A 16,541-nucleotide genomic window follows, 5' to 3' on the forward strand; every position below is an offset into this window, starting at 1 on the left:
TAAAAGATTTCAAGAAATGTCTATATTGTCTATTCCTCATAAAAGCTCTTGTGCTTTTATAAGCTATAATGTTACTGCGATTAATGGCTACCAACCTAACAAAACCAAAACGAATACAGTTTTAAACTAAGTGCATTGATGCCAACTTACAAAATATTCATTTGGTTGCATAGTAAAAATAATTACTTCATAAGTCAGAAACACGCATGTGACACCCGTAATATAGCAACACCCATAGACTACGAAGACCGCTTAGCGTTGCTTGTTAGTCTCCGTAGGCTACGGTGGCCAAAATTTAGAAATAACTGTCCAAAAAATTAATTTAGCAAGTACCAGGGCCTCATGAGTTACGAGGAGGTGTCGCCGACCGGCCGGCCGCGGCCCGGGGCGGGCCGGGCGCGTAACAAGGTATGCTCGCGCATCTTGGCTATATACTTTTGCTGTAATTTGTTTACCTAAATTTAGATTTATTTTTGTTGACTCGTAGGAAAAATATTGTATGCAACGTTGTATAAGTAGGTCAAAAAATTCTCGTGGCGTATTCGGCTCCGGCTCACATTGTAACTCACGCCACTCGCCTTTTTTGACCCTTCTTATACAACTGATGCATAAAATACTATAATAGCATCGTTCGCAGACGTTTCTGCTTGTTAAAAAATAATTTAAATGGGTAGCACATCGTTACTGGTGAATATCCAATATGACTTGGAACTCCGGTAGTCGTCTAAGAAGTGTAACGTTCTTACGATAGATGTCTCTAGGGTCCCCTAGACCCATATGGTGGGAAAATTTGCTGGCTATGGATGAGGTCTTGGTGGCTCAGATGGCAGAGCGCTGGAGTATCGATCCAGAGGCCGTGAGTTGAAGTCCCACCCAACTCGTTGATCGGGTCGCCAGTTTCCCGAATGAAGGTTGAGGGAGGCGATGGCTGAGATACACGTCATACTCGTGAACGGGTGCTGTTTGTGGAGACCGGTCTGTTTAAGCTTACACGGGGTACAGGTTATGTTAAAGTATGTAACTTTACTTTTGAGTGGCATTAACGTGAGACACTTCATTCGGTTCTTGTCTGTTTTAATTTTTGTGTTTTAATTATTTATATAAGAATTCAAGCCTTGGCGACCCTCTACATCTCTAAGGATAATTTAATATCTTTTTTTATATTTTATCTCTGACACTTAGAGACTTATACATCTCTAAAGAATTTTAGTATTTTATGGTTTTATTTTTTTTATCATAGTTTTTTTGTGTAATTTGACATTTAGATACAGTATACATCTCTAATAAAGTATTTATTATTTCATCGATTCGATATTTGTAATTGTTTTTTTTTATTTTTATTTATTGTTTGTAAAAATGGACATGTAAAAGTGCCCCTGTGGCCTATTTGCTAAATAAATGTTTGATATTTGAAGGCAGTATTTTTTCCACTTTTAAATTTATTCTAAGCTTAATAGCATCGTTCGCAGACATTTCTGCTTGTTAAAAATTAAAGTTTAACACATTTTAATAAAGTTTACTATTGCATGATAGATAGTTGTGGCGATGAAAAGTTTAAAATAAATAAATAAACTGCGCTTTTTCCGCAATTGTCTTGCAATATTCTGAGTTCTTATGATAATGTCTTCAAACCGAATATGAATGCGCTCAAAATTATCTACACCAATGTAAATATTAAATGGCATTTTTTTACATTTAAGATAAGACATCTATTCAGAAATAAATTTAAGCCATTAACATCATTATTTGTTGGCCCCGTAGGACCGTGTTTTTCTCTCACTCTTAAATAAAAAAAAGCGGCCAAGTGCGAGTCGGACTCGCCCATGAAGGGTTCCGTACCATTTATGACGTATTAAAAAAAACTACTTACTAGATCTGGTTCAAACCAATTTTCGGTGGAAGTTTGCATGGTAATGTATATCATATATTTTTTTTAGATTTTTCATTCTGTTAATTTAGAAGTTACAGGGGGGGAGACACACATTTTTTCACTTTGGAAGTGTCTCTCGCGCAAACTATTCAGTTTAGAAAAAAATGATATTAGAAACCTAAATATCATTTTTGAAGACCTATCCCTAGATACCCCACACGTATGGGTTGCATGAATTTTTTTTTTTTTTTTAATTTTTACGACCTATTAAAAAAAACTACTTTACAGTACATATGGGGCTACTTTATAGCACTAGTGCGAGAAGTAGCATATTATGTTACTGTGTCGAACATTTAAAGGGCCATATGTACTGTAAAACGTTGTACGATACATGTGCGAATAGGTAATTCGCAACTCGTGTCGATTTAAAACACTCCCTTCGGTCGTGTTTTAATTTATCGCCACTCGTTTCGAATTTCCTATTTTTCGCACTTGTATCGTAATGTACTATACTAGATCTCGTTCGAACCAATTTTCGGTGGAAGTTTGCATGGCAATGTATATCATATATTTTTTTTAGATTTTTCATTCTGTTATTTTAGAAGTTACGGGGGGGGGGGGGGGACACACTTTTTACCACTTTGGAAGTGTCTCTCGCGCAAACTATTCAGTTTAGAAAAAAATGATATTAGAAACCTCAATATCATTTTTAAAGACCTATCCATAGATACCCCACACGTATGGGTTTGATGAAAAAAGATTTTTTGAGTTTCAGTTCTAAGTATGGGGAACCCCCAAAATTTATTGTTTTTTTTTTCTATTTTTGTGTAAACATCATAATGCGGTTCATAGAATACATTCTACTTACCAAGTTTGAACAGTATACCTTTTATAGTTTCGGAAAAAAGTGGCTGTGACAGAATCGGACAGACAGACGGACATGACGAATCTATAAGGGTTCCGTTTTTTGCCATTTGGCTACGGAACCCTAAAAATAGCCTTTATTTACAGGACAAAGAACAGAAGGAACTATCTCTCTATTATCTCCCATATTTTGTATTCTTTGCCTGCTTGCCCTTCGGCAAAGGCCTCCTCCAACCTTCTCCACTCTCTCCGATCTATTGCCACTCTGCTCCATGTACGGCCAGCTAACTGCGCAATGACATCATCCCAACTCATTAGAGGTCTCTTTGAGCGTAAGTGTGAGCGAGATGGATTTTTTTTTTACTGATAGAGGAGGCAAACGAGCAGACGGATCACCTGATGGTAAGCGATTACCGCCGCCCATGGACACCTGTAACACCAGGTGTTATCTCCCATCTTTTGTATTCTTTGCCTGCTTGCCCTTCGGCAAAGGCCTCCTCCAACCTTCTCCACTCTCTCCGATCTATTGCCACTCTGCTCCATGTACGGCCAGCTACCTGCGCAATGTCATCATCCCATCTCATTAGAGGTCTCTTTGAGCGTAAGTGTGAGCGAGATGGATTTTTTTTAATGAAAGAGGAGGCAAACGAGCAGACGGATCACCTGATGGTAAGCGATTACCGCCGCCCATGGACACCTGCAACACCAGGTGCGTGCTAGGGACCACGGATATCATGTTTATTACTTTTAATTTGTTGTAAGTTTTAACAAAAAAAAAGGAGAACAAGAAATAAGGAGGATGAAGTTGCTCACGTCCGCAGGAATTGCCACTATTACCCTGCACGTGTCCTCCGGGTGGCGCTAAACGAGCAACAGCCCATCGGCGGCTGTACCTGTTACTGAGAGAACCTCACAGCCCTGATCCCGAGTCGCTCTTATAATGAGAATGAATGCGAATCCAATGTCGAAAAAAGATCCCTCCCAATGCCCCACTACTATTAATGTAGGGCCCAGTTTACGAATATGCCAACTAAACATCGAGGGTATAAGCCAGGCTAAATGTGAATTTCTTTATAAGGTTTTGACGAAACACAAAGTTGATATTTTGCTAGTACAAGAGACTCATACCAAGGACGAGCAGGACTTAGAATCCAGAGGTAATATTGCGGGATACAAAATAGTACACGCTCAACACCACTCTAAATATGGGATCGCAACTTACGCAAGAGAAGGCATCTCTAATATCGAAATTTTACCACAAACTCCAAGTCCAAACTACTTCCTCTCCAGTATTAAATTGCAGGAACTCATCATAACAAACATCTATAAACCTCCAGCCTGTACGTGGGACTACGGCCTTCCAGTCTTTCCCCAGCCATGTGTCTATGCGGGTGATTTTAACAGTCACCATACCTCATGGAGGTATAGCTGCACCGACCGTAACGGAGAGCAGCTGTCCCAATGGGCAGAAAGCAATAATTACCACCTTATCTTCAATGCCAAGGACGCTGGCTCCTTTAGGTCTGCTCGATGGCAAAAAGATTATAACCCGGATCTTACGTTTGTATCAGAAAACTCTGGAACTATTCTGCCAATAACACGAAGAGTGCTGTCTAACTTCCCAAACAGCCAACACCGACCGGTCTTGATGGAAGTGGGAATTCAAATACCAGTAGTCAACTCAATTCCCATCCCACGATGGAACTTCCAGAAAGCAAAGTGGGCCTCCTTTGCAGCTGACACGGACGCTACTGTCAGATGGATTCCACCAAAATCAGAAAACTACCATAGATTTGTCAGTATGATTATTGCCACAGCCAAAAAAAAATGTACCACGTGGTTTCAGGAAAACATACATACCTTGCTGGAATGAAGATAGCGAACGCTTATATAAGCAATACCAAAAAACAGGCGACCAGGAAATTGGTCAGGACTTACTGCAATCCCTAGATGCTCAGCGAAAAAACAAATGGGTCACCACGGTCGAACAGATGGACTTTAAGCGTTCGAGCAGAAAGGCATGGAAGGTACTAAATAGACTGACAGGCAACTTTAAGTCAAACAACCACTCTGAGAGCCAGAAGCTTGCCGAGTCTATAGCAGCCAAAATTGTGGAAACTTCGCGAGTTAAGGGTGATCGAAAACATACTGCGAGTATCAGAAGAGCAGTTCTTAACCTGCAGAAGCAACTCCCAGTTGATGAAAAACTTTCCAAACCATTTACCACTGATGAAATTAACTTTGCAACTAAACAGCTCGCCCTCGGTAAAGCTGCTGGGCAAGACGGTATCTTTAACGAGTTCTTAAAAAACTTGGGACACAGAAGTAAAAAGTGGCTGGCTGAATTCTATTCTGACGTAGTGGAAAGAAACAAAATACCTGATGGCTTCAACTTTGCTAAAGTAATTGCTATATGTAAGCCAGGAAAGGAAGTGAACGATCCGAAAAGTTATAGACCCATTGCCTTGCTCAGCTCAATGTACAAATTACTGGAGAAACTTCTGTCAAATAGGATCACCCCCTTAATCGAAAAAGTGGTACCCGTTGAGCAGGCTGGATTCAGGAGAGGTCGGAACTGCTCGGACCAAGTGCTCTCCTTAACCACACACATAGAGGCGGGTTTCCAGAAACGACTTAAGACCGTGGCCGTTTTTGTGGATCTTTCAGCCGCGTATGACACGGTGTGGAGAGAGGGCTTGTTTTACAAACTCATGAAGACAATCCCATGCCGGAGGATTACCAGCCTAATAATAAACATGCTCGGTAACAGGGAATTCATCGTACACTTGGGAGATAAGCAAAGCCGCACCAGGAAGCTAAAGAACGGCCTACCTCAGGGTTCAACATTAGCGCCCCTGCTCTTTAATTTGTACACCTACGATCTTCCCGATACCGTGTCCAGGAAGTTTGTTTATGCCGACGACATCGCCATTGCACACCAACACGTCAGATTTCAGGAGAAGGAACAAACCCTTAGCAAAGACCTAGAAGAGCTAACCAACTACTTCAATATATGGCGCCTGCGGCCTAATGCCAACAAAACGGAAGTGTCTGCGTTCCACTTAAACAATAAGCTGGCTGCATACAAACCCAGCGTTATTTTTGAAGGGAAAGCTCTCTGCTACAACCCACACCCTAAATACCTAGGTGTTACCCTAGACCGCTCCCTTACGTTCAACCCCCACCTAAGCAAGCTAGGTAAGAAACTGGGCACCCGAAATAACATATTGCACAGATTAACCGGCACATCTTGGGGAGCCTCGGCGGATGTTCTGCGCACGACTGGACTCAGCCTGGTCTACTCGGCAGGGGAGTACTGCGCTCCGGTTTGGCTAAACAGCGCACACACTGAAAAGGTTGATGTCCAATTGCGAAATACCATGAGGTGTATAACGGGGACAGTCAAGTCGACGCCTGTTCGTTGGCTGCCAGCTTTGAGCCACATTCCACCTCCTCACCTCAGAAGACAGCACGCCTTGCTAAGGGAAAGTGAGAAAATAGTCCAGCACCCAAACTTACCCGTCTATCAAGAGTTCTTACACCCACCAAAGCACCGCCTGAAATCCCGGAACCCACCATACGAAACAGCAAAAATTCTGCGGGAATGTGGGTTCAATATAAATGAGGAATGGAGAAAGGACTGGATGTCAGATCCGCCTAGACAGTCCCTATCGAACTTCGACCCTACAAAAAAGCCAGGATGTTTTTCGGCTCCCAGAAAGGAATGGTGCCAGATCAACCGACTTCGAACTGAGCATGGACGCTGTGCCGATTATATGTTCAAGTGCGGGTGGCGAGACTCACCAGAGTGTGACTGCGGAGCTCTAAAGCAGACTATCTACCACATAACAGTCGACTGCCCTAAGAGAAAGTTTATTGGCAACCATAAAGACTTGCTCGCTCCTAGTGAAGACGCAGCCCTATGGGCCAAGACATTGGATATAGTTCTCTAACTGTTAATATACTTTCTAATACCTTAAGCGACTCGAATCTTGCCATACGATTAATAATAATAACAAAAAAAAATCGATGAGTTACCTCAAAAATAAGATGGCGCATTTTTAGAAGTAAATTCATATTCTTAGCTTTTGTGCATAAATTGTTACAAAAATTATAAAGTGCGTTTTAGGCTTTATATTCGTTATTTTTTCTATCGAACGAAAGTCGAAAAATTCGAATTGATAAAGTCACTAAGAAAATCCTCAATTTTGGTAAAAGCGGTACGATTTTTAAAACACTCCGCTCTCTAAACCTGCACATTAAATTTATAATTAATCATATTTACCTGATTTCTTCCCCTTCTCCTCCCCTTTCCTCTCGATCATAGAGGCAACAGTCTTCTTTGACTTCTGAGAATCCTCAAACGTCCTCATTTGCTTAGGAATCTTAGCTTGAGACTTGGCTGCAACAATTTAAACATTTATTAAGCGATAATACAATATGCATCTGTAAATCAAGGTCATGGGCTCATGGATGCAATCCCCGGTTTGTAACTAAGTTTTTCAGAAACAGTCACGGACGTTAATTGCTGACCCATTTACGGTCCAAGCTAATTTGGTTGCCAATACTAACGGTATGAAATGTCCAACTAATGGTATGAAATGTCCAACTAATGGTATGAAATGTCCAACTAACGGTATGAAATGTCCAACTAATGGTATGAAATGTCCAACTAACGGTATGAAATGTCCAACTAACGGTCGGAAATGTCCAATGTAAAGTAAACCCTAAATTGCTCAACATTTAAAGTCCGTGACTGTACAATGGACTGGAAACTGGAAAATGTTGGTCATTTGCATGGAAAGAGATAGCCGCCCGCAAATCAAAACTTGCAAACCAGCTGTTACCCTTATTTTATTATAATAATAGAAGTCTCTGAAAAATATGAAGCATGTAAGTGGTTATATGTAATTATTATATAATTATAGGCGAGCAGCTGATGAGCCTATGTCACACAGTGTCCTGTATTATACAGTTCAAAGTTTGTAAAGTCGTATCAAAATTCAAAAATTTATTCTGCAAGTAGGCCTCAACAACACCGACATTGGCGATTCACCCTGTGCAAATTGGCAGGGAGTAAAAGCCAGAAGAAGAAAAAAAAAAAAAAAAAAAAAAAAGTAGGCCTCAAGGGCAATACAACATTTATAGTAACATCATATAGTGACATGAAAAATACATAACAAAATTTATAAATACAACAGCCAATACCTGGGTAAACATTGGGTATCACATCACTAAGTAACATCAGTCTAACTTATTGTTAAAAGCCACTTGTCCCTTGTTTTTAAAAACATTGACGGAGGGAGCAGTTATGTGTTACAAATCTATTAATTTAGATATTCCGAGATAACAGAAAAATAAAAGAAATCATTGCTAAAATATATTTCGAACAGGTTTAAGAAAAACAAGTTAATGTATGGAATGAAACAATATATCTTACCCCACTGTTCGCATCCCTTCAACACCGCATCAAAGCACGCCTTAAAATCAAAGTCCCCCATATGCTGCCCGCCTTGCAGCTCATTCTTATACTTATCCCTGAACTCCAGGTGAACATCGTTGAGGAACTTGTCCACGTAGGAGAGCTGCAGGATCCGCTGGTACGCAACGACGAACACCAGCTCAAACTCATTGTCGAGTTTGTATTGGAGCGTTAGAGAATTGTGGTTGAATGTTGTGTTGCCTGAACGCTCCTGGAATTAAAGAAATATGGTTAAATGAATTGAAAAATTGTTAGGAAAGTAGTTACTAAAATACTATCCTTTAGGCTAAATATTATTTCGTTCCCCTAGAATTTGAGACAACATGGTGCTAGGGTCGAATTTAAACTGTCGTGAGACATACTAACATTAATTAAAACAAAAATATTACTTTGCTAATCCACAAAAAGACAACATGCTAGTCGATCAGTACCAACCCGACATACTTAAACCAAATGCTACTAGCGTTTATACTTGCATACTTTTACATTTTCACATATATATAATGTACAAATACTTAAATACATAGAAAACATCCATGACTAAGGAACAAATATATGTATTAAGCTCAAACTTAAAATTTTAAACTGTAATGTTTATTAAACAAGGCTAAGCATACATTAAGATCCATTTACTTTGTTAATTACATACAAATTAAATCAAATTATTTCACTGACTCTATTGTAATTAAATATACATGTGGTATTTTATTATTATCACAACAATTGACTTCAACTGACATAGTATTAGCTAAATATAGTCTCGCTATAATATAGTACTCAAATTATGTTCAATGACCTACTGATATAAAACACACATATGAAATATTTTTAAATGAGTATAGAGCAAAGTTTTTTTAACTCATTTTCTGGTGAATGTTGATTCCATATGTTCAAATAAATAAGTCATTTAATTCAGGAAAGTATTAACTACTTATGAGTTGTTACACATTAAGTTGCGCAAATGTTTATGTCACACAGAATATGTTGCAAGTTCTGAATAAAATAGTGATTCTTATAAATTTGGCATGTGTTTAAAACTGCACTAAAAAAACATACATCAACTTACGCCTGTAAAAAGGGGTAGACAGAGCATATGAAACTCTATTTTCAATGCCACTTCTAGCAATTAAGAGGTTTCAAAAAAAATTACGAGATTGTGATATTGCACAATGTGACAGGTTGCCAACCCATTGCCCACAACACACTTGAAATCATATCCCATTAAAAAAACGATTGTATAATATACAGGTCGTAAATTAAGTAATACCTTAAGATAAGGATAAAGCTACTACGCAAAATGTAAACAGGAAAATATAAAAAATTCCCCAGCCACGTAAAGTCCATATTGTAATGAGTATGAATAATGTATACAAGTTAATAAAAGCCCTATTGATATACAGGATTGTGGACAATGTGTGTATTAAGGGCTCCGTTTATCCACGTGTACGCGAATACATTAATTAGATTAAGATCAAGGTCTGCAAGAACGAATGTTGTAAGGTATAACTTACTTGCAATATAACGCTGCGTATCAGCGCATTCACCGACGGTGAAAATATTTCACTCGTGCCCTGAAAACACCATAGCACTATTCCTCCTTTACTGAAGATGCTGAACAGATCCAACATTTTATATAATTATTTAAAAACAGCGTTATTGAACAGATGTTTCTACGTGCTACGAACTTTGCGAATTGACAATGACAATACACGACACGACACTGACATAAAGTTGACAACTCACAGTATGTGCTCGAAAACGTCTGAAATAATTAGAAATATTTTTTTCATGTCTGTCTGTAATTATATTGCAAAAAGTAATATATACTGTTTTATACTTACTGCAAATAATATAAATAATATTTGTCAAATGCATAGAAACTTTTTGTTGTTAAAATATGTCCTGATTTTTGACTAATTAATAATTAATCTAAGCGTCGTAGTGGTTTATTTTAAAAGCCTAGTTTTTGAACGAAGCCGTGTATATTGTCTATGGAATGCATTCGCAGGTGTTGCTACACTGTAAATTCAAAAATCTACAATGACAAATAAAATTGAATATGACCCCTAAGTTTTATTTAATAAAACGCTAAAAGTTACAACAAAATACATCTGTGTATTTTATTTTTAGTGTTTCTTTATTATTTTAAGTCTCAAATAATCATTTTAAAATAAATGATGTTTTAGATATTTTACTATCATTATTTACTTTTTAGTAGTGCAACAATACTCTAGATTGTTTATGAAACAAGAAATTTGTCAATTCATCCCGACTCGCGTTCTCATTTTTATTACAAAGAAAGTGTTTATTGAAATAAACCCGAGATATATTAGTTTTAGTTAAAGTTAAGTTATAAACGAACAAGATGAATATTACTTCCGCCGCGGGGATTATATCCCTGCTCGACGAGCCGATGCCGGAGGTGAAAGAGTTCGCATTGAAAAGGTTGGACAATATCGTCGATGAATTTTGGCCCGAAATCTCCGAGTCCATTGAGAAGATCGAGATTCTTCACGAAGATAAAGTGTTTTCACAGCACCAGCTAGCGGCTTTGGTGGCGAGTAAGGTGTATTATCATTTGGGAGCGTTTGAGGATTCATTGACGTACGCATTAGGTGCTGGCGATTTGTTTGATGTCAATGCACGGAATGAGTATGTGGATACGACAATCGCGAAGGCGATTGATTTTTATACGCAGAAGAGGAAGGTTTTGTTCGTGGATAGTGGAGCAGAGAATATTGACCCTCGGTTGGAGGCCATAGTGAATCGGATGTTCCAACGATGCCTCGATGACGGACAATACAGGCAGGCCCTGGGTTTGGCGCTGGAGACGAGGCGGATGGACATCTTCGAGGAGTCTATCATGAAGTCTGATGACATTGCAGGTTTGTTGTTTTTGTTTGTCATTCTAACATGTAGATATTGCCCTATATACTTTCAAGAAAGTGATAATGTTTTTGAGTTTTTTGTGTTTTATCTACTTATTATTTTTAACTCTCTCAAATGAATTACAGAGCTGTTTTCAATTTGATACAGATCACTTGTTATTTTTATTTGTATTGACATGTGCTGTATATTTAAAAACAAAATACATGCTAAACTTAGCATACAATTTAGAAATACTTAAGTTTGTTACAGACAACTGCATTTAGAATAGCACAAGCTTTTTTAGCTGAAAAAGCTTTTAACACAGAAATAAGCTATTATCAGATGGCAACATCACTACAACAATTTTAGCTTCGAGTAATCTTGTATGTTAGATCATATCTATAAATGTATCTTAAATAATGTTATCTAAATAACCATTTGATTTGTTCATTCCACCAAAGAGTTACAACATTCTATGAATGGAATTATGTCTTAGCTGAATGCCTGTGTTACATGTTTTCATTTGTGAAGTTCGCTCCGTGATTGTTGAGCTCCTAGCTAAATTGGTTGTTCAATACGTACGCTATGGCATGTACAGTTTAGCTAGGACCCTAAATGTCTCAACAATTATGGAACTGACTACATTATTGTAAGATTCATATTGAATGACTAGAGAATGAAATCTAACCATTTGCAAAATATGACTACCAGTACCACAATCAGACCAGACAAATACCTCAAAACAATTACCAAAATTCTATAAACCAGTTTTTATTTTTGTTTCTGGAGTTTTCTTGGAAGTTTGCCAATAACTGGTCTTTTTATATATTACATAAAAATGTTGTGTGTCAATCTACAAGTAAAATAAATGAATAATTCTATTTACCCAACTGACATAACAGCTTTTGGTTAGTTTACCCTAAACCCCAAAAAACTTAACAGATGTTTGTGAGGTAGTATTAGATCAATGTCAGTTGTGGGAATAACAACAACAACTCAAAATCTTACTTTATCTTTTTACAATACCATGTTTTTTGTCCTATTATTTCAAGAGCGCATTCCTGAGCTTAAATTAAGTAACTTTCCCAAAGGCACCAGTATTCTAAATTAACTCCATTTCGGAGATAATTAATAATTTATTTTTATCTTATAAGGCCTGCCTTAGGGCCTTTTTACGTATTGATTAGTTTTTAGTGCGAGTTTATACATTTGCTACTAAACATAAGTACTATCTTGGACAATTGATGTTCGAAATTTTTTGGTTGAATTAAATGTAATGTCCCTGTTATGCTATATACAACATATGACTACTTTTTGTAAAAATAAGATAATTACAAAAAATTAAAGTTACTTACCCATACCCTGTTGGATTTCTATAAAAACATGTGTATATTTTTAGAGATTATGGTAGTCAACTGCCATTATCCCTCTTCCTTATTATTCATACTAATATTTAATAGTAACCCCTACCCTCTTAGGTAACCTTTTACCCCCTTATTCATAAACAAGTTAACAAGCACTAATAATCGTTTGTCCCTTTGCTTTGGTATGACGAAAGGGACAAACTATTATTAGCGGCTTGTTAACTTTAGTATGAATAAGGGGGTTAGGGGACAGGCTATATGTGTGCCTAATTTTTTCTAAATCTATTTAGGAGGAACAAATGTCCAAACATAGGTATCAAGTGTAAAAATATGGGTGTATATGCCAGCAAATTAAGAACTATGGAACATATTTTTGAGTAAGTTATATGCACCCATATTTTTACACTTGATTGTACAAACTTTCACATTTATAATATTAAGTAGAATTAGAAGATTTTTTAATAAACATATACATACATATATACCTAAGAGAACTAAGTGCCAAATTTTATACATATTATATTTAATATCACCTCTGTTTCTTTCTTTTCAGGCATGCTCCAATATGCTTTCCAAGTAGCGATGAGCCTCCTTCAAAACAGAGGTTTCCGCAGCACAGTTCTCCGCTCCCTCGTCGGTCTCTACCGTGGCCTCAACATCCCCGACTATGTCAACATGTGTCAATGCCTAATATTCCTTGAAGACCCTCTCTCCGTAGCTGAAATTCTAGATAAATTGACACATGGTCCTACAGAGTCAGTTCTCATGGCATATCAAATAGCTTTTGATTTGTATGATTCAGCTACACAACAGTTCCTAGGTAGGGTCTTACAGGCCTTAAGAAGCACTGCTCCTATACCTAGCGCTCTTGGTGGTAAGCCACAGCCACAAGGAGGACCTTTCCCTGAGACTTCAACAGCCATGGAAGTGGACACACCAGCCGAAGAGTCTAAAAAACCAGTTAGAGATATTGAAAGCTTGAATGATGAGGAGAAGGAACATCAAAGGAGGGTAGAGAAACTCATTTCTATTCTCGGAGGTGATGTTTCTATCGGTTTACAGTTGCAGTTCTTGATCAGATCTAATCACGCCGATATGCTCATATTGAAAAACACAAAAGATGCCATAAGGGTGTCTATTTGCCACACTGCCACAGTTATCGCTAACGCTTTCATGCATGCTGGTACAACTAGCGATCAGTTCTTAAGGGATAACCTTGAATGGTTAGCAAGAGCTACAAACTGGGCTAAATTAACAGTCACAGCATCTCTGGGAGTCATCCACAGAGGACATGAAGGGGAATCCTTAGCCCTCATGCAGTCTTACCTTCCTAAAGAAGCCGGGCCTTCTTCTGGGTATTCTGAAGGTGGTGGGTTGTATGCCCTCGGTCTAATCCATGCGAACCATGGCGCGAACATCATTGACTATCTTTTAACGCAATTAAAAGATGCGCAGAATGAAATGGTGCGTCACGGCGGATGTCTCGGTTTAGGTTTAGCCGCAATGGGAAGCCATAGACAGGATGTCTATGAGCAGTTGAAATTCAATTTGTATCAAGATGATGCAGTTACAGGCGAAGCTGCCGGTATCGCTATGGGTATGGTCATGCTTGGGTCGAGGCATGCTGCGGCTATTGAGGATATGGTAGCATATGCTCAGGAGACTCAGCACGAAAAAATTTTGCGCGGTCTGGCCGTTGGTATTGCTTTCACTATGTACGGAAGGCTTGAAGAGGCTGATGCATTGGTACAACAGCTGTTAAGAGACAAGGATCCGCTGCTTCGCCGTGCCGGGTGCTACACAATCGCGACCGCCTACTGCGGCACTGGTAATAACGATTCCATCAGGACTCTCCTCCACGTGGCCGTGTCTGACGTGAACGATGACGTCCGCCGCGCCGCCGTCACAGCTCTCGGCTTCTTACTCTTCAGGACCCCGGAGCAATGCCCTTCAGTTGTCTCACTCCTAGCGGAGTCTTACAACCCTCACGTTCGTTACGGAGCGGCCATGGCGCTCGGCATCGCCTGCGCCGGCACCGGCAACCGCGAGGCAATCGGCCTCCTCGAACCGATGGTCAAATTCGATCCCGTGAACTTCGTCAGACAGGGCGCTCTCATAGCCTCTGCTATGATCCTCATCCAACAAACCGAAGTCCTCTGCCCCAAGGTCACTTACTTCAGGCAGCTGTACGCGCAAGTCATCTCGAACAAGCATGAAGATGTCATGGCTAAATTTGGTGCTATCCTCGCCCAAGGCATCATCGACGCCGGAGGCCGCAACATGACGGTTTCCCTCCAGAACAGAACTGGCCACATGAACATGCTCGCTGTAGTTGGAATGTTGGTGTTCACGCAGTATTGGTACTGGTTCCCGCTCGCCCACTGCCTGTCTTTAGCTTTCACGCCTACTTGCCTGATTGCGCTGAATTCCGATCTGAAAATGCCGCAGATGGACATCAAATCTAACTCGAAGCCTTCTCTATACGCGTACCCAGCGCCGTTAGAAGAAAAGAAACGCGAGGAGCGCGAACGCGTGACCACCGCCGTTCTTAGTATTGCTGCGGCCCGCGCCAGGCGCCGGGCGCACGGCGGAGACACCGCTAGTGCCTCAAGCAGCGGAACCTCCACCTTAAAAATGGAAGTCGACGAGGAAGAAAAAAAGTCTTCAAAGTCCCCAAACCCAAACATAACTGTCCATGTTGTCAAGAACGAAAAGGATTCCGCCTCTACTTCGAAGGAATCCAAGAAGGACGAAAAAGAAGAAGACAAGGAGACCAAGGAGAAGAAGGAACCGGAACCGACCTTCGAGATCCTAAACAACCCCGCCAGGATCATGCGGCAGCAACTCAAGAATATTACCATAGTTGAGGGCTCTGGATTCACTCCACTGAAGGACATAACGATTGGTGGCATTGTCATGCTGAACCATTCCGGAGAAGGAGAACAAGTCCTGGTCGAACCGGTAGCCGCCTTCGGCCCGAAAACGGAAGAGGAAAAAGAACCTGAACCTCCAGAACCTTTTGAATACTTGGACGACTGATATAATCTCTTCGATTAATGTTTTAAAATTAGTAAATAGGACTATTATGAATCACTGTGAAATGTATTGAAAAGTTATGATACTAATATAGAATTGTGCAAGTACATTATTAACTAAAATTATTGTGATTCCGTGAATTAAAAATTATAACTTTGACCGATTGTTTCTTTTAACCTCAATATTTTTTTCTCGAGGAACAATGGGTTCCAAGAATCTATGCGATTTTTTATGAAAGAAAGAACAAAGAAAACACATTTATGACTAGGCGAATTAAACTAGCTACAGTAGCGAATAAGCAGGTGAATTATTGTATTCTCTCAAAAATTGGCTTGGCAAGATTTTTTTTTAAGATACTTAAATAAAGCCGGTATTTTATACTGCTTTATAATGTTTCCGTAAATATTATATTACTGCACAAATATACAAATTATACAATGTGTTCGTGCACGTATAGTGGAGCCGTTAACCACGTTTACGATTTATCTTTGTCATTAATTCTCGAGTAATTGTGGAAAATTCTCTGCGACATTTATGCTTTGAATTTATGGCTTAATTCATGAGCTATCGAAATATTATTATTTTTGTAATGTACGATAGATAAATGGACAGATAATGGTACATTGACCAAAATAAATGCAGTAGTGTTTGGCATCATAAAACTTTGAAAGGGTGAATTTTTAAAATGGTTGAGAAAAAACACGTATGGGGGTGATTTGTCGATGAAATTCATTGTACTATACATGGTTAACGGCTCCACTATACGTGCAAAAACACATTGTGTTTCAGAGAAAATAGAGCGGTATGAGCACCTAGTGTATTAATTGGGCACGCGGCGCGCCAAAGCACATAATTATGCCCAAAGGTATATGGTAGAGCATTTGGGCATTTATTTGGTCTTAATTTAAGAAATATTTTGTAAACCTGTTTGTTTGTTTCTTAAATATGAAAATATTGCTTGTGCAAGTAGCAGCGCCTTTACCAGCCTTTAAATAATAAAATAAAAATGATTTATTCAGTATCTTAATTAATTACATAGTCTGAACTGGTGCCTCTA

The 16,541-nt window shown here is 39.1% G+C and overlaps 2 protein-coding genes across 2 annotated transcripts in view; one reads left to right on the forward strand and one right to left on the reverse strand.

Annotated features, from left to right (window-relative positions):
* Positions 1-9,927, reverse strand: part of LOC133525532 (signal recognition particle receptor subunit alpha) — a 29,564-nt gene extending 19,637 nt beyond the window's left edge. Inside the window, exons 1-3 of the mRNA XM_061861811.1 lie at positions 9,728-9,927; positions 8,175-8,427; positions 7,020-7,136 (exon numbers count right to left, since the gene is read on the reverse strand). Coding sequence (XP_061717795.1) covers positions 7,020-7,136; positions 8,175-8,427; positions 9,728-9,844 — 487 coding nt within the window. The 5' untranslated portion in view covers positions 9,845-9,927. The remainder of the gene's footprint in view (positions 1-7,019; positions 7,137-8,174; positions 8,428-9,727) is intronic.
* A 526-nt stretch (positions 9,928-10,453) lies between these two features.
* Positions 10,454-15,643, forward strand: LOC133525527 (26S proteasome non-ATPase regulatory subunit 1). The gene is made up of 2 exons (XM_061861798.1): positions 10,454-11,101; positions 13,002-15,643. Exons 1-2 carry the CDS (start codon positions 10,582-10,584, stop codon positions 15,485-15,487), a joined length of 3,006 nt encoding a protein of 1,001 aa, XP_061717782.1. The 5' UTR covers positions 10,454-10,581; the 3' UTR covers positions 15,488-15,643.
* Positions 15,644-16,541: the final 898 nt, after the last annotated feature.

This window comes from Cydia pomonella, chromosome 15 (assembly GCF_033807575.1).
Source record: "Cydia pomonella isolate Wapato2018A chromosome 15, ilCydPomo1, whole genome shotgun sequence".
Classification (NCBI taxonomy): Eukaryota; Metazoa; Arthropoda; class Insecta; order Lepidoptera; family Tortricidae; genus Cydia; species Cydia pomonella.